The sequence below is a fragment of the Delphinus delphis genome, chromosome 2, assembly GCF_949987515.2.
Source record: "Delphinus delphis chromosome 2, mDelDel1.2, whole genome shotgun sequence".
Taxonomy (NCBI): domain Eukaryota; kingdom Metazoa; phylum Chordata; class Mammalia; order Artiodactyla; family Delphinidae; genus Delphinus; species Delphinus delphis.
Genome location: NC_082684.1, coordinates 175364567 through 175383597, shown reverse-complemented (window position 1 = coordinate 175383597; position 19031 = coordinate 175364567). Strand labels below are relative to the sequence as shown.

At 42.6% G+C, this 19031-nt stretch overlaps 1 protein-coding gene across 1 annotated transcript in view; it reads left to right on the top strand.

Moving 5' to 3' along the window:
• Positions 1-4693: 4693 nt before the first annotated feature.
• ZEB1 (zinc finger E-box binding homeobox 1) overlaps positions 4694-19031 on the top strand; it is a 193804-nt gene continuing 179466 nt past the window's right edge. The window contains exon 1 of the mRNA XM_060006348.1: positions 4694-4759. Coding sequence (XP_059862331.1) covers positions 4702-4759 — 58 coding nt within the window. The 5' untranslated portion in view covers positions 4694-4701. The remainder of the gene's footprint in view (positions 4760-19031) is intronic.

Here is a 19031-nt window from a genome sequence, read left to right as displayed (position 1 = left end):
GGATATAACCAGCATAATATGGAAAAGTACTGATATTTCACAGGGTGGGGATGGTTCAAAAGGCCTTGAACAAAAAGAAAAAGGGAATCGATCCAAACAGATCTGGGCAAGACCTGGGACGAAGAAAGATGGAGGAAGAGAATGATTAAAACGTGAAAGAGCAGAGAGGGGCCCAGGTGTGCTCTACTAATGTAAGTGGGATAAAGAGAGTGAGCGAAGAAAAATGGAGGCGTAAGACGAAAGAACTTCTGAAGGGCCTGACCAGGGGCCTTAAAGTTGTGGCTATGTCTGAACACAGTGTGTTTCTCATTGCCAACTTTTCCACGTGAGTTTAACACGGTGGTGGGACATCTAAAACCTGTTATTGACTGCAAATATTTTTAACATGTATACTCAAAGGATTGAATAGTGGCAGTGATTATGACTGAAGGTCTGTGGAATACAGAAGGCTAGGACTGTAGGTCAAAGAAATAGCAATACTCTGCAGCAGAACCAGTCGGCTGCTAAAAATAAGCCAAGATGCCAGAGAAAAGAAATGCATTGAGACAAAGGGGAAAAAACAGCAAAACAATATAAGAAACCTGATATCAGACCCCTGATACCACGGTAGATTCTTAAAATTCCCTCAAATCCAAAATATGCATGTTGCTTTCTCTAGTACAAATTACCTACCTATAGTTGTTAAGTATAAGAAAAAACATGCCACTCATGTTCACAAGTGATTTCAATAACAGAAACTAATCTATCTTCTGTAGAGGCAGCCTTTGAATGCAATCGTTTTAATCACTATGACTTTACGGAAAAGATCAGCTTTACTTTTTGGATGTTCATTAACAGCCTTCAAACATCTCTCTCTCTCTACGTTTATTTATATTTAACATCTCTCTATGTTAGACATGTTCCCAAAAAACTGTCCCCCAGATTAGAAGCTCCATGGGTTAACATTTCACGGACTTATATTAAAAATAGGAGCCTTATTCCCCAGAGAGGGAAAAACAGTTTTGTGATGCAATATATAATAAAATCACAGGGAGGTTTGGGGAAAACACCTGTCCCTATTATTACCTCCCGGGAGGCTTCATTAGAAAAGCATGTGTGGGTCCTCAGGACAACTGTTGGTTCTGTGCCACCCCGTAGCCTTGTTTCCTTCCTGATCTGGTGACACAGAATTTGGTGAACTGCCCTCTTGCAACGCATGGTGACCCACGTACACCCAGAGTCACTACTGAGCACGGACTGCGGGGCCGCTCTCCAGGGGCTTCTCCATGCTGTCCTTTGATGGACAACATGTCTCAAGACTTTAAGATTAAAGCCTGACAAGTTAGCGAAGTCAACTTATTTCATGAAATACATATATTAACTTGCCGTGAAAATAACCGATTTCTTACTTTAACAAAGATTATAGAATCACATTATGTTCTACTCCTCAAATGTGTTCAGGAAGTGAGGTACACGGAAATCATATGCTCCACGTGGAACACTGTGCAGTATGTACATTTTAAACTTAAAATAATTTTATGTCAAATTTTATCCTAGCTTATACATGAATCTTACATGAAACGCAAACAGCAGGTGCAAGGGGTTTATGAAAAATTTATAGAAAAAACTCAATATTGAAAATGTTCTGCCCATTTACGTTTTCCCTGTGAATTTAGAAAAGATTACAGGAATTCAGTTTTAGCAGTCTACCTCTCCTTCAACATGTGCAATCCCAGCGCTCCCTGGAAGCAGTGTTACCACTTCAGTGACATTAGAGCTAGGAGCACATATTGAATACATACTGTACAATGACACTACGATTACTAAAAACCAACAACGATACAGGACACATGCTAAACTCTAGTATCCCCACCATGTTTGAATAAAGTAAGCCTAATTTTTTTTAATTGAGGTATAATTGACTAAATAAACCTAAAGTTTAACACATTTATTTAGAAATTCCTTTTCTAAAGTTATTCTCAAGATTTTTTCCAATTCTTTAGTTACATTTAAGAGAGAAAGCAACCATCACATAGGCATCAGGTTTAAAGCAGCAATCTATCTTGAGATTTACTTTTGCCTGCTTTCTTTCCAGTCTAGCGTTCAATAATTTTGGGAACATTACAGCAAATAAAGCGCATTAACCACATATTAAATTTATAATCTATATCTAATTACTGTAGGATTTTACAAAATTGAAATTCTGTATTAGACAATTTGGAACATCAATATTTCCTGTGCATATTTAAAAACCAGAAGTGATCGGGATTAATCATTTGGGAGAAATGATTATGGAGAATCTAAAATCAAGAGCAATTAGCCTCAAAATAAGGCAGAATATAAACGACAGAAAATGGCTTTCACATTCATGATTTCAACTGCTCCTAAGAACTAATGTGATGAAGGCAGATAAACAACCCTTATGTTAGAGCCAAGAAGAGATTCAGAAAAAGTCAACGATACTCACTTTTAAAAGAAATATTTACCTACCAAGCATCTGCTCTGTGACTAGGTACTCTGCTAAGTGCTAAGGGCACAGAAATGAACAAGCAAAAACAAAACGCAAAAAAGGTACCTGTCCGCAAGAAGTTGAATAGTCTGGCCCAAACTAACTAAACCAGTAACCACTAAAGTAAGGAAGATGACTTCCACTTGGCTTATCGCTTGACTTGGTCTCTCTGACTTCAAGGTAAGGATGAACAACGAAGAAAGCCTAGTCGGGGGGTCAGGACAGGCACCTCAGAAAGACGTTGGACACTTTCTAAGTTTAAAAGTACGTGAAACGTGCACTAGAGTTAGAAAGTTTTGTTTTGTTCTGTTTTTTCCTTTCGGACTGGAAATTAGGGTAGCTGTAAAAAAGCTGTGCGTGTGTGTGTCTGCCTGTGTGCTGGGGTGGGGGGAGCGGGGAGATGCCAGCAAAGGATAAAGTCTACAAGCTGATGCAGAAGGAAATTGAAGAACATCACACAGCTCTTAAGAGGGTCGGGAAAAAGCACCACTTGAACCAAGCAAAGCACCAACATGGTTCTGGTCCTCACATGTACAAGGTCAATTAACATGGTGCTGAGGAAAGGCAGGGCTGCCTGTACTTAAGATGATCATTAAGACGGATAATTCTAGTTGTGGCCTTGAGGAAGGGAGCAGACATATAGACATAATGTATAGCAAAGGATATTTACAGTCACATTTCACGCACCAATAAATAATGCATTCACTTCTCAAAATGCCACAGCAAACGTGGGAGAGAATTTTCATCTATATTCAGGATTAAACTTTCTAATTTTAAATTACCAGACTTCAGCTGTAAATTTCAGTTGAAAGGTGTGAAGAGATTATTAATGAATCTTCTAAAAGTCTGGAGAGTGTTTAGAAGATTAACATAATAAAAAAGTCCAGCCATAGGCACGGCAGAAATTATAGGCATGAATTTATTGAGCACCTACTGTGACAGCACTGTGCTAGGTGACTGGGTTGTTTCTCATACTTCGTCACGCTCCGGTCTCCTCAATTTCTCTGTCATCTCTTACCGTGTTCACTTGGAACTGCACGATTCGAAGTGCAGCCCGGCTCATTTATTCCGTAAGGTTGGTCCCAAAGACATTTCCTCATTTGAAGGCGGGGAGGAGGGGAAAGCTAAGTCCCTACCGAGCACTTAAGACCTGACTTTCTTGGTATTTGTGGTGTTATCTACGTGGCCCTTCAGAAGTCCCCGAACTTGTACAAAGAACTCAGAGAAGATCGCAACCGCTCTGCCCACAAGACCGCCCCCGCCGGCCCTCGTTTCTTGCCGGAAGGTCCTTCGCAGCCACAGCTGCCCGTCTAGGTACTAAATCGCGGCCTGTCGATAACCTCAGCTCTAAGTCTGGAAGCCTCGGATCTGGCCGACCGGGGGCGGGGGCGGCCGAGGTGACAGCAGGTGAGCGCCCGGCGCGGAGGAGGAAGTGAGACAGGCCGGCGTGGGCATTACTCAGGCCGCGTTACCGCCGAGGTGGCTCGCAAGCGGAACTCCTCGCCCCTCCGTCGCTCCAGCTGGACTTCTATCTCGTTGAAGTCACTTCCCATCCCGGGTCGCGCGGGGGAAAACCGTGCGTCCGAGGAGGGGCAGAGAGGCAGACGTGCGGGGGTCAGGTGGCCTCTCCCCTGGCACCGCGTGTCCCGAACTAGCCCCTCTCCGCTCCCCGGACCTGCCTGCCCCGATCCCGGGGCGTCCCCGGGCGGCCCGGGGTGCGTGAGCCCCCCGTGAGGAGGAGGGAGGACAGGTCGCTCCGGCCACTCCGGGGGCAGCTCCGAGGACACCGGATCCCGGGGAGAATCAGCCAGACCCGATCGTGCCCCTGGCGGCCGCGGCGGGTGTGGCCGGTTCAGAGCCTCCTACTTTACCTTTCTCACTCCGACGGCCAGTCGCCCTTCGGACCACGTCCGCACCGATCCCCATCGCCCCCGCCCCCAACCCGCGACACCTGGGGGAAACTTCTCCCTCGCCCCTCAATGCAAACTCGGCCGCTCCCCCAGCGGCCGCAAACCGTCCTCTCCCTAGCAACAAGGTTCCGGCCGTAGAGCGAGCGGCTCTAGGTGTAAGGAAGGTGATGTCGTAAAGCCGCGAGTGTCGTAAACCAGGTGCGGTGGGGAGGGGGGAGGGGTGGAGGCGGAGGGGCGGGGGGGAAGGGGGAGGGAGGGAGGGGGAGGAGGTGACTCGAGCATTTAGACACAAGCGAGAGGATCATGGCGGATGGCCCCAGGTGTAAGCGCAGAAAGCAGGCGAACCCGCGGCGCAATAACGGTGAGTGGCGGAGCGGACCGGGGAGCGGCGGAGTCAGGGGGAGCCGGGCGGCTGGGGCGCCCCCGGGGGCGAGGGGGGCGAGCCGGGCTGGGGGCGGCCGGGTAGGGACGGGCCAAGTGGAGTGGGAAAGTAGAAAGTAGTGCTCTCTGCCCCCCTCCGGGCCGCCGCCTCGGGAGCCGCGCCGCGGCCGCCCGCTCTCCCTGAACCGTTATGTCTCTTACCTGGTCTCTCCGCCTAGCGGCTCCCGCCGCCCCTGCCGCCTCGCTGGACCGTTAGCCGCCGCCGCCGCCGCATCCCCGGCGCAGGCGGGCGGCCGGGACGCGGCGTCCACTTTTCTGGGCTCCGGGGGAGCGGCTGTTGCTTCTTTCCGCACTTTTCCCCACTCTTGTGCCCCCTCGGCGCCCCCCTCCCCTCCTCCTCGGCGCCCTCGGCGTTTCGTCCCCGCGGCGCCGAGGCCCCGGAGCCGAGGAACTAACTTGTGCCCGGCGCTGCCTGTGTAGAGTGGCTTCCGCGCGCCCCAGCCCCGCCGGCGCCGGCGCTCGGGCCCCGCGGCTCGGCCGGGCGGGCGGCGGCGGGAGCGGCGGCCGCGGGCTGCGTGTCGTCCGTGCGCGCGTGTGCGCGGGCGGCGCGGAGCGCGCGGACGGGCTGGGCCGGCGGCGGTAAAGTTGGGACCGGCCGGCGAGGCGCGCTCGGCGCGGGACGGGGCTTCGCGGCGCGGGACGCGGGTGCCTAAGCGCCTTTCCTCTCCCGCGCCCGCGGCCGCCGCCGCGCCCCGAGCGCGGTCCGCGTCCCGCGGGGAGCCGGCGGGGGCGCGGGCGGGCGGGGCGAGCGCGGAGCTGCGGCCGCGGGAGCCGCGGGGGCCGGCGGGTTTGCGGAGTTGTTACCTGGTCTCGGGACCGGGAAGCACCGCAGACAGGTCCCCGCCCGGGAGGACGCCTCCTCCGCGCCGGGATGGGGTGCCGAGCGTGCGCCTCCCTTGTGCTCTTTCGGTTTGGGGAAGTTGTTACCTGGGCCGGACGCGCGGGGCGTGAAGCCGGCGAACGGAGCTTGGACGGCGCTCCGGGTCTCGGGTGGAAGGGGGGTGGGGGAGGGGCGGCCGGACCGACGGACGCGGGGCGCCGCTGCCTGCGCTGCGGGCCGCGGTGTTTACTGATGAGTGCCGTTGCGCCGGGGACGCACACCCGCCCTGCCTGGCGTGAGAGTTTAGAAAAATAACAATAATGACGAGAGAGCGAGCGCAAGCCCCGAACATGTGGTGGTGGTTTGCACAGTCGCCTTTTGCAGTTGGGAGAGACGGTGTAAGTTGACTGCATGTCTGCTTATCTCGGGCGCCGCTGTGCCCGCCCGCCCGCCCACCGCTCGGCAGCGAACGTCTGCTGGTGGGTATTGTCTGGACAGTTCCTGCGGCGACAGGGCCGAGGCTGGAGCGCGGCCCCCGCCCGCCCGGTACCTGTTTGGAGAATAATGGGCGGCAACGGCCCTGCCGCCGGCTGAGGCCGAGTCTATATAAGGAATTGCACGGACCTAGCGGACCGAGGGGCTCGTGTGGGTTCCTGCGTTATTTTTAAAACGAGTTTCTGAGAGTCGGGAAATAAAGGCGCCTGAAATGGGATCGCCGTGTCCGCCAGAAAATGAGGAAATGCGGGTTTAAGTCAGAACTACCCGGCGCTCGCCCCACCCCCACGCCTGGGCCCCTTTTCTCCCTCCCCTCTGGGATGCGAAACGCGAGGTTTTGTAACCTTTCCTGGCAATTTCAGATTTTGTGTGGGATTTCCTGTCTCGAAGCAGATACGAAGGTTTTAGGCGGTTTCAAGATGTTTCCTTCCAATCGTAAACGTAATTTTAATATATTCGAGTCGACATTAGAATCACCGCTTTCATGAACGGTGTTAGTTATCCAAATACACGTTTGTATTTTAAAGACCTCCGTTAGTTATGATCGATAACTAATACTGGGCGTCCTCATTGTGGAGAGATGACTTGTTACGGCCGCAGCGGAGCACAGGCTATTGCAATTTTAATTTCCTGTTTTAGCGTCAAATAGTGTGTGTGCTATATCGAGCTGTTGCTGCTGTGGCTTTATGAAAGGTAAGTTGGTTTGGAAAGGGCTGTTCGCGTTTTACCTTATTTAAAATGTTCGTCGCCAGAGAAAGGGGCTTTTCTTGTTGCTGACGACATGTGTGTGACATGTGAGTCTGAACCACCCAGCGTCTGTGCAGCTGCTGTAAACATGTTTACCTGAGCAGGAAAGGATGGATTTTCCTCCTAAAGATCCTGTGATACGAATATTACACCCATAAGGCATATCAACAGCTGACTTAGGGGGAAAAAGCGATCCCGAAAGGTACTTGAAATCAGGAGGAAAGAGAGCTGCTGGACGGCTGCAGTAAATGGCAACTTGCGCAGGTAGAAAAAGATGGTGTTTAGTTTTCCCCTGCGCGTGTCAGCCCCTCCAGTCTGCTGCTTTCATTCTCAAGGGAGCGATTTATTTACCGCGCTTGCTGTCAGTGTTTTTCCTTTGTGTTTACTATTAGAGAAACAGATTTGGGGCTGTTTAGCACAAAATGTCTCGTCTGCAGTGTGCATCACTCTCAGAAAACAAAAGGTGTTTCAGATAGCACTGTGCTACTACAGGTATCTTCCATTTTCATCAGTGTTGGCTCTGTCCTTGTATTTCTTTTTGTTCTCAGATGCATTTCATCCATTGCTGATTATTACAGCCACGCTATTTGATTAAGCCTCATGATTTGCAAATTAAAAATGAAGTTGTATGCCATTGTGTTGTGAAACCTCATGATAGGTGCTGGTTAAGATTTCTTAGCAACGCAGTCATATTTAAGTTGCAGTTGTTTATTGGAGAGAATCGCTTGGAAAATGTTAACTCTTAAATCTTTTTAATGAAGGAATAAATGATGTATACAGTGGGAGGTGGTCATAGAGATACTTTATACTGTAATTTATATGTAAATAATTTTTTGTTCATTTTAAAATAAGGCATGCAGATTTTCTGCTAAGCCTTCAGTAAAACATTTTAATTTCCTTTCTGGAATATATCTGCAGAGTAGGATGTTAATGGGAGCATCAAGTAATGTAACTTGACAGGGGTAAAACAGTTGAGCAAGGTTTGGCCAAAGCCTGAAACCTTATGTAGTAACTCTATGGTGATGATGTTAGTGGCTTAAATTGATTTTTTTTTTTTTTAACCGTTTATAATGTAATGCTTTGTTTGCTGTATTTTAAAAATCTGCCTTCTCATTTTCCACTTCTACTCTTTGTGGTTACTTATTTATTTATTTATCTATTTGAGAAATGTACTCTAGCTGCTAATGACCATATACTGATTAATTCACTCTAGATGGACTGGCAGGTACATATCTTCTGTCATTTGCATTTCTACTTGCTGTCTTTGGAAACCACCAGTAGAGGATGCTAACAAAAATTATTATTGGTGTAGTATACCATAAATCTGTCTATCTCCTGTTGATTTGGGACCTCTGCTTTGATAGGGACCTTCAGTATAATTCCGGGTCTTACCCTTATTTAAAACTAGCCCTGGGTAAATTAGGCAAAAGCATTTTCTAGTCTGCTAGGACTGGAAAGAAGTAGGATTGTTTTAGCTTGAACAGTTGTATAAATTTGGTCTTTTTAAATCTTGCAGCTGAGATTGCTGTCAATTTAGTCTTGCTGTAGACCAGTTGTATTACTGCTGTTTTAAAGAAAGTTTTATGTTGTTAGGTTTAGAGAAGAATATGTAATGATCGGTCCGTATTTGTTTTGCATTCTTACTATATTTTTTAATCTCCTTTTTCATTCATGGTAAGATCCCTGGAATTATATATTTTTAGACATTAAAAAATGTAAATGGTTGGATATGGTAAGAAAATTTGAAATTAATTGGTGATATTGTGTAATTATTTTTTCATAACTTAGATAGACTTAAAACTATACATGGGTTGGCAGACAACTACTGAAGAAGGTATTTAACAGCGGTCACTCAGATGTTAGCGATTTTTATCTTTTCCTTCCGCTTCTGATTAAGATTCAGAATCAGGTAGTGTATAAATTTTAAATTTACCAATTATAAATTAAGGAATGTAAATTTGTTTTGAAGTTTTAAATGCATTTAAGAGTCTCTGTAGTTTACTAATTATTGTGTGCTTGTTTTCAAAGAATTCTTTTCAACAAATATAAATTGGTATTGTAACTTATATTCCATGAGATTTAATGTATTTAGTTATGTCTTTTTGGCCTGTGTCTATATAATTATGTTAATGTTACTGTAAACTTTTAGAAGCCTTTCATTAGGTCAAATGTTAGAAGTATTTACTTCCCTAATGTTTTTTAGGTATTTTTACCTAAATATTTTTTTAATGGTATTTCTGTAAATGCACCAACACCAGTACCATAATGCAACAGTAATACTCTTTATCTTGAAATAAGTAGGAATTATGTGAATTATCAGGTAAGCCTGTGTGAATTTCTCATTTTAGGGTGTCATAGTTCTTCGAGAGAGAGGGAGAGAGAGAGTGTGTGTTTGTGTGCGTGTGTGTGTGTAAATATAGTTTTACATTTCCTGACACAGTTCTTGAGTGTGGTGTTCTAATTCCTAGAGTTCAGTAGTGAATAAGTTTGGTTACTATCAACTTATTTTTTTTATGAACTGAGGAACTTTACCACAGAGCCATGACATATACAGTTGTAGCATGGAGCAAAACTTAAACTATCTTATAAATTGAAAGTACCAATCACTTGTTAAAATGATCCTAGTATAAAAGCATATGAAATATTTGGTTAGTACTTTTTTTTCTTTCTTATATCCAGTGTTTTTGAAATGCCATACCCTATGTTTGCAATTTCAGTAACTTTGAAGCCTGTGGTGAGAAAGTTGTATCAAGTTGGGAATGATACATTTAAAATAACAACTTAATTGTTTCTCATAGTTGTGGGTTTTTTTCCCTCCTTTTTTGCTTTCCCCCGTATAAATCACTTCTAAGCATGTGATTAGAGCCAGATGTAAACACAGATGCAATATCGTGGAATTATATCGTTAGCTACTCTTAACTACCTGTAGTGAATTGCAATGGAGGAGAAGAAAAGTCATGCAGATGTCAGAAGAAGATACACATTGGTGTGCGAAAGTGCAATGAGAGGTTAGAGGACTTGGTGAAATGGTAGAAATAGTATTTAGGACTGAAAAAGGTTTCTTAATCCTTGCAGTATGATCACTAATTTAATGGGGAAATGTATGTTCATCTCTAATAGAGCTATAAGCTAAATAAAACAAAAGTTCATTGTTGAAAGAGAAGTAAAATATTTTAAGTTAGAAAGATACCCTGATTAGGAAATATAATAAAATGTATTTTTAAATACTTTTTAAAAGGCTGTATGTTGTGCCTATAACTAGCTAAATGATCATTAAACTAGTTATATTAAAAGTAGAAAATAAATGGATATACACATAGTAGGAAAAGTTCTGTAGCAACCCTGGTTAAAATTAAATGTGATCTGTTATGCAAGCATTGCTATAGGAAATACTCTTTCCTTTGGGTGGGACAGTGGCTTTTTTTCTAAGTTTTTCCACCTTTATTGAGATGTAATAGGCGTACAACATCGTGTAAGTTTAAGGTGTGCAGTGTGACGATTTGATACATGTGTATATTGCACATGTTTGCCACGATAAGGTTAGTTAACACACCCTTCGCCTCACGTAATTACACTCTGTTGTCGCCATGGTGAGAACATTAAAACTACTCTCATAGCAGCGTTCACGTACAGCATACAGTTCTGTTAACTAGTGTCCTTGTGCTGTGCATCAGTTCCCCGGAGTTTATTCGTGTCATAATTGAAAGTTTGTACCCTTTGACAGACATCTCTATGGGACAGCGTTTGAAGAATTGTATCTGCAAAGGAAGCATTCTTAGGACGTGGATTTTACCAAATACAGTTTTTCAGTATGCTGTGCACGTGATGGGATGGGTTATACTGCTTGTTAACCTGAAACGGAGTTTCTTGGAAGTACGGCAACATACTTCAATAGCACGGTGCTCTCTAATGAGTAAAGTTTGCCTGTGGATTGTGTTCAGAGAAAAAAATTTAATTTTTACAACTCACTTCATTAATTTTGTTACAACGTATTTTGGAGTATATCATTTAGGTGTAGATAAATCCAAAGATTCCAGAAGGAACAGCCAAAAAAGCGGAATTCAAGTCCAAGCTATGAAACGTTTTATTAGATTCTTATTTTTCATTCTCTAAGAAGTTGTTTTCCTCTCGTTTATTTCCTCAGACGTTTCCTTGTTATTTAATACAGGTGCTCTGGAGACATAGGGAATGCAGTTAATTGTCCATGTACACATACATTTTTCTCCTACAGTCAACTCTGTGTATTCCTGGGACTTGATGTGCAGGGTTCGGGGTCTGCACTGTAGCTGTTGGTGGAAGACCTCATAGCAGGGCAGCCTGGAGGACCTTCATCCTCGCTTTTGCTGCAACAACTGCATCTGTGCTGGAATTATTAGGAACAGATGTTTCGTGACCTCTTAATTCCCCCTCCCCTTCCCCCTCCCCCTCCCCATCCATATTTAAACTTCAGTGTGAATGAAGATAAATATGGGAATGATGTCAGTTTCTCATGTTTATTATTGTATTCTAAAAATATTGCAAGACATCTCTTTTCTCTTTTAAAATGTTCCAGTTTCAAGATTTTAGGTATATTCTAATTCCAGCTTTTTTGAGATATTTTAAATATTGTGATATCAATTTTCTTTTTATAAAATGTGACACCACTAATTTTTAGATACCTCAGTTACTATTCATGGTCACCAAGCCACAATAGTCTAATTTCCCTTATTTTTAATGTCTTTATATCCATTTAATCCACAGATCTAATTGAATGCTTGGTTTTTTATTAAATGCTCAGGGGGACCAGTTTGTTGATTAAAAAATTCATCATTCTCTTGGAATCTTACATTTTTAATATGGAAGGGACTTTTAGGGAATCATCATTTTTAATCTGAAAATTGATACAGGTAAGCTGAAATTTAGGGCCTTCAAGTAGAAACTCCATACGAGACTATAACGTGTGTTTTGAGAAGGGGCAGTGGTGACGCGTGGAATAGTGGGTAGTAAAATCCTTAACGGAATAGAGTGCCCGGAATAGAACCCGGGCTCGAGTTAACGTCACTCTGACTTAGGTACTTGCCAAGGCTCTCTGAACGTCACTGTATCTCTGATGTTTTCTCCTTTCTACCCTAAAAAACTAAGTTGCTATTCATTCCTATTGCTGCATCACTTTTCTAAATCTCTTTTGATACTCTTATTTTTTTTTGATTGCGGGGGAGGGAATAGTTGGAGCAGAGAGAAAATAATTTCATATGAATAAAAATTAAGAAAATAAAAATTAAAAAAAATAAAAATAAAAATTGTGGAGCTGGAGGGATTCGGGACAATCATCCAAATCCATTTTTTTCAGATAAGCAAACAGGTTCAAAGAGGTAAAAGGACTTTGCCAAGTTCCTGTTACTAGTTTGCTTGGACCAGGTTACAGCTTCTCAGGCCGGTAGCTCGGTGTTCCTTTATTAGACCGTTTTATCTATGATGATAACAATGAAGAAGTAGAAGCTGCGAATTTTCCAATTTGTCAAAGTAAAAACCAAATGCATTGTGTAGAATACTCAATCATCTCATGAAAATGGATTTCTAATCTATTCCCATAAATCCATCAAATTTAACAGTTAATGTGCCAATACCACTTAAAACATTTCGGGTGCAGAGAGTAGGTTTGGTCTGCTTAGAGGCGTATGCTCCCATTATTTGGATTGTAACTTTCCCTCTTCATTCCCTACCTCAACTCCCATTCACCCTGTCCTTCCCAACCCTCACTTCCACCCAATCTAGGGTGTTTTATATACGTCCTTGGCTATGTCTCTTTCCTTGTAAAATTATCTAGTTCTTTGTGTGTTTTGCATCTGTATACCTGATATTTTGCTGTATATTTTACTTTCGCCACCCCTGTTGTTCGAGATCTGATCTGTTCATGTTCCTGTAAGTACATCTAGTTCATTGCTTCCAGCTGTGCAGTATTTCATGGTTTGTGTCAGCACTTGTCAATTACTCATCAGTTCCCCTAATGATGGATGCCTAGGTTGACTCCAACTCTTGGGTACAAATAATTCTGTAAAAAACATCTTTTTGCATGTTGCTAATGGCTGTGGAAGAGTTTCTTAGGGAACATACATCCAGGCACAGTATTGCTGAGTTATAGGTTAGTCACATAGTTAATACACTGAATTCTGCCAGATTATTTCTAAAACGGCTGCACCACTTTTTACCTTCACCAGTGTTAACATAAAAATTCCTATTTTCTCACATTTTTGTCAGCTTTTGGTATTGTACAACGTCTGCATTTGGCTAGTTTGACAGTTGTTAAACAGAATATTGTAGTTGCTTTAATATGTATTTTCTTGTTTACTAGCGAGGTTGATTATTTCTTCATATCCTTGCTAGCCATCTGAGTTTCCCTTTCCATGTCTGGCTTACTCATACTCTTTGCCCTCCTTTTTGGCTCGGTTTCTACTTGTCGATTTCCTAGAATTCCTTGTGTATTTGAGATAGTAATCCCAATCACCTGTTGACTTTGCCTATGGTATGGAAATCCCTAATTTTAATATATTTACATCTGTCAAATTTTTGACTTTGTGGGTAGTAAGAAGTCCTTCCTAATCCATGAATTGCAAAGATATTGTCTTAGATTTTCTTCTAATAGTTTTGTAGTTTTACCTTTCATATTTAGGTCTCTGGTGAATCTGGAGTTCACTTTTTGAATATAGTGTTTCTTTCTGAAGGGGAGCAAACGTAGTGGTTAAGGGTTTGGGTTGATCCTATAATTTACTAGATGAGTCACCTTGGCCAAGTTACTTAGTCTCCTATGCTTGAATTCTCCCATATGTAAAATGGGGATGGTAACCTTAGAGTTTATGAAGCACTGCGCTTAGCACAGTTTTAAGCATTCAGTAAATGTTTGTTTAAAGTTCTATTTATATTATTAGATGTTTGTTTTAAATGCATCTGCATCAACTGACACTTAATTCCTTATTCTCTTGTCCACAATTAACTTTAGCTGACATAACTGCCATCTGAAAGGATGTTGTTATAAAATTTATTCATTGCATCTATAACTTTGACCGTAAACATTGCTTAGTTGTTCTGGCCTTAAGAACAAGGCTGTCTGTTAAATCAGTAACAGAATAGTAATATACACTGAAGCTTCATCTTATAGCTATTAGTATATGTTTTTTAGCTTGAGGAAGGCGGCCTTGAACTCTTTTTTAAAGAGCATTATATTGAGAGAGACCTCACCATATTACTTTATGTATAATATTGACCTGAACTTCAAGGGTAATGTCCCAGTATTATTCAATTGCATAAAACAAAGAACCTTGACCTGGGGAGGGTAGATAGGGAGGGTTAGAGGGAGGGGATAAGGGGATATATGTATACGTATAGCTGATTTACTTTGTTTACAGCAGAAACTAACACAACATTGTAAAGCAATTATACTCCAAAAAAGATGAAAAAAAATTGAGTAGCTTAATGAATGTGGCATCCACAACTTTTCGTGGTTTCATTCATTTAGTTTGGAATATATTGAAGAAGACAGTTGTATGTCTTCCTAAAACATAGTATGTTCTTATGCTTGTGGATCAAGGCAATCCTAAGACAAAAGTTAAAACACTACCGTGTTTTGTGTGTGTGTTAATAAACTTTATTGAGGTATAATTTGCGTTCTACACTGAAGCTTCATCTTATAGCTATTAGTATATGTTTTTTAGCTTGAGGAAGGCTGTATGTATACACCAGTATGCATGTACCATTTTGGTGAGTGTTGACATACCTGTGGCTACCAGTGTAACCACCACCACAGTCAAGATACAGAACGTTTCCTGCTTGTACCTCATCTCAGTCAATCCTCCCTGCCTCTGCCCAAGCAACCACTGATCTGGTTTTGATTCCTGAAGGTGGATTTACTGCTTTAGGTTTCATATAAACAGAATCGTACAGTATGTGCTGTCTGTGTTCTTTTGCTCAGCATAACGTTTTCATCGTGTTGTTGCATGTATCAGTAGTTCATTCTTTCTGTGTTGCTGAGTAGTCTTTCATTGTGTGATGGAATTGGTTTCTCTCTTCATCTACAATGGGCTTCCTACAGGCAGACCTTGGAGTTTGGTTCCAGACCACCACAATAAAATGAATATCACAATAAAGTGTGTCCCATGAATTTTTTGGTTTCCCAGTGCATATAAAATGTTTACACTGTCCTGTACTCTGTTAAGTGTGCAATAGCATTGTCTTAAAAAACAGTGTGCATACCTTAATTAAAATACTTAGTTGCTGAAACATGCTAACCATCATCTGATAACAGAAGGTTGCTCCAAACCTTCAATTTGTTAAAAAAAAACAAAAACAACAAAAACCCGCAGTGTCTGCGAAGTGCGGTAAAGTGAAGTGCCATAAATCGAGGTATGCCTGCATTTGAGTTGGTTCTGGTACTTTGCTGTAGAATAAAGCAGATATGAGTGTTCACGTCCAATTTTTCTTGTGAATATATGCTTACGTTTCTTTTGGGTAGAATTTGCCGGCTCATGTAGTAAGTGTTCGTTTAACTTTGCAAGAAACTGCCAAACTAGTTTCTAAAGTGCTTGTAGCATTTCACCTTTCACAGTGTATGAAAGTTCTAGTCGCTCCAGTCCTTGCAAATGTTTGTCCACGTTGTAAATTAGGCTATTCCATGGATGAAGAAGATGTGGCACATATATACAATGGAATATTACTCAGCCATAAAAAGAAACGAAATTGAGTTATTTGTAATGAAGTGGATGGACCTAGAGTCTGTCCTACAGAGTGAAGTAAGTCAGAAAGAGAAAAACAAATACCGTATGCTAACACATATATATGGAATCTAAAAGAAAAATGGTACTGATGAACTTAGGGGCAGGACAGGAATAACTACGCAGATGTTAGAGAGTGGACTTAAGGACATGGGGAGGGGAAGGGTAAACTGGGACGAAGTGAGAGAGTGCCATGGACATATATGCACTATCAAACGTAAAATAGATAGCTAGTGCGAAGCAGCCGCATAGCACAGGGAGATCAGCTCGGTGCTTTGTGACCGCCTAGAGGGGTGGGATAAGGGAGGGTGGGAGGGAGGTTTAAGAGGGAGGGGATATGGGGATATACATATGCATATAGCAGATTCACTTTGTTATGCAGCAGAAACTAACCATTGTAAAGCAATTATACTCCAATAAAGATGTTAAAAAAATAAATTAGACTATTCCAGTAGGTGTGTAGTAGTATCCTTTTGGTTTTAATTTGGATTTCACTGATAACTAATGATGTTGGAGTATCTTTTGATGTACTTAACGGCCACTTCTGTATTTTCTTTTCGGAAATATCTGTTCTAATCGTTTATCTACTTTTAATTGGGTTGCTTGTCTTTTTATTATTGAGTTGCAAGAGTTCTTTTTATATTCTGGATCCAAGTTCTTTGTTGTATATAGATATTTAAAATATTTTCTCCCTTTCTGTGGCTTGTACCACATTTGATGAAGTCGAATTTATAATTTTATTCTTTTAGGCTTTGTGCTTTTTGTATTCTAGGAAATCTTTGCCGAGTTGAGGAAGATTTGCTGCTATGTTTTGTTTTGTTTAAGTTTATAGCTTTAACATTTAGGTCTGTGATCCATTTCAGGTTAATTTTTGTCTCTACCTTGTTTTGATCTTCATCTGCAACCCTGCCTGAGATAGCCTTGAGTAGTTTGCAAGAGACAAAAACTTGATCTTACTCATCAAAATTCAGTATGAGAATTTCTGTTTGAGGTTTTTTAAGAATATTTTTTCAGAACCGAAGAACCAACGCTCTTGATTGTAGAGGAACACAAATCCTGCTTTCCTGGTTTTATACATTTTTAAACAGCACGGTTCCATTGTGTCTAGTCAGCGTTTTCAAGTTTTCTGTGTCCTGAACACACTTTGACTTCACGGAGACGTTCAAGGCTAAAGTTTCCGGGAAGGATGCTTGAGAGAGAGTAGCCGGAGTTGAGCTGAGTGTGGATGTTCTCTTGATGGCCTCTTACTCCTGTGTGGTGTCAGTGAGCTTAGCACTTCACTCTTACACTAGCCAGTTACTTCTCCTTCCTCTGGTCTGTCACGCAGGCTGCTGCCAAAATTATCTCTGTGGAAAAAGTCTGATTCAGTCATTACCCCAATTAAGCGCCCCCCCTTGGATCTTTATTAACTTACAGGACAAAACCAAGATCCTTCGCATGAGATCCCAGGCCCTGGTTTGTGGTCCTGCTCTGCTGTTTCTTTCCTCTCTCTGGTGGCCCCTCCGACCTACAGATTTCTGGGTCTTTCTCCGTGTCTTTGGAGGTACTTTTGTTCTCTCTACCTGATACACACTTTTTTCCCCACTACCCCATATGTTTTGGTATGTTTTGAAAGGTGGACAGGAGTTCATCTCAGGTATTTCTTCGTCTGAAATGCTTTCTGTGATCCCTTTTCCATTTGTCAGAAAAAGTTAATTCTCTTCTGTTACACCGGTGGAGCCATCTTTTTTTTTTTTTTTTTTTTTTTTTTTGCGGTGCGCGGGCCTCTCACTGTTGTGGCCTCTCCCGTTGCGGAGCACAGGCTCCGGACGCGCAGGCTCAGCGGCCACGGCTCACGGGCCCAGCCGCTCCGCGGCATGTGGGATCTTCCCGGACCGGGGCATGAACCCATGTCCCCTGCATCGGCAGGCGGACTCTCAACCACTGCGCCACCAGGGAAGCCCGGATCCATCTTTTATACTTGTATTATTGTGCTTTTTCTGCTGTGTTACGGTGTGTTTCTGTGTCATCCTCCCTATCTGACCCTGGTTTCCTTTAGGATGGAGACTGTCTTCCTCACCCTGGCATGCCAGGGGGTAGTCGAGTGGTAGTAATGATGTGGCAGGCACAGCCCTACCGCGTTTACACTGCTGTCCGCGTGCCAGGTGCTTTACATCTGACTAGCTCATTGGATTCTCACAGTGATTCTGTTATGGTTTTTAGACCCTTTTTGTAGGTGAGCAAACAGGCAAAGAGATTAAGTGATTTACCCAAGTTCACACAGCTGATAAGCAGTAGAAGCGGGATTTGAATCCATTTAGAGTCTCTACTCCTGTAGCCAGCGCCCTTTCTTGCCTCTCAGTGAACCGGCACATGGTGGGCATTCAGTGCTTGTTGAATGAAGATTAACCCTGGGAGAAGAATTTTATTGCGCTGCTCCCCTCTGCCCCAAGGGTAACTTGAAAGACTAGTTAAAAATTTTATATATTTTATAATATTTAAAAGTGTATACATTTGAGTTGGTTAATATTATTTTTACTCAATTGAGAGCTTTTTTCAGTTCATTCTTCTTGGACTGGTGATTTTTTATTTAAGTTAAAATCTTGCTTCCTGTAAGTTTTTTCCCATAAAAGGTAACTTATACACCAAATAAGGCTGCTTTCCTTTTACCGAGGCGTAAATGCTTGATCTTGTTGATTTTTAGCTACATACTTTACCTCTTATATTGTTTAAGGAAAGAAGTGTTTAGTTACTTTGAAGTTGATTACAGATATATTTATTTACTTATTATCTTTTTCGTGTCCTAAAATGTTTATATGTCACTGGACTAACTCCTATGTGATTCTTATTTTTAAGATAGTATTTTTCTATCTAACGCTTCTGTTTATTTTTATCACCTATCCCTATTCCTTGAAAATTCTTTATAACTAACTTGTATCTTATTTTTATTCGTAAAGCTCTCACTTTTTTATACTCCGTTTAGCTCTGTGTCTGGCTTGAACGTTATAGATATTAATGCATAATTCCTTCTGATCTGGTATCCTTTGGTGCACTTACAGAAAGAGCATTGAACTGGAAGATAGAAGTCTTAGATTCTAATATTAAATCTGCCATTAATTGGCCTATGAAATTGGGAAAATAATTCAATTTATTTGGGCCCAAGTGTGTTCATCTGTAGAATGAACATGATGGATTACTGTGTGCAAGGCAGTGAGACTCTCAGGATGAAAGATACAGTATGTTGCCCTGAATAGCTTCCAGAGTACTAGGGAAGAAACATAGGAAAACAAACCTTAAGAATTTAGTTTGGTAACTGATGTGATATTCTGTCCCACACGCATGGAGGGGATGGCCACGTCGTAAAGGATGTGTGTCGGTTGTCTTAGTAAAGATGTGGAAAATAATAT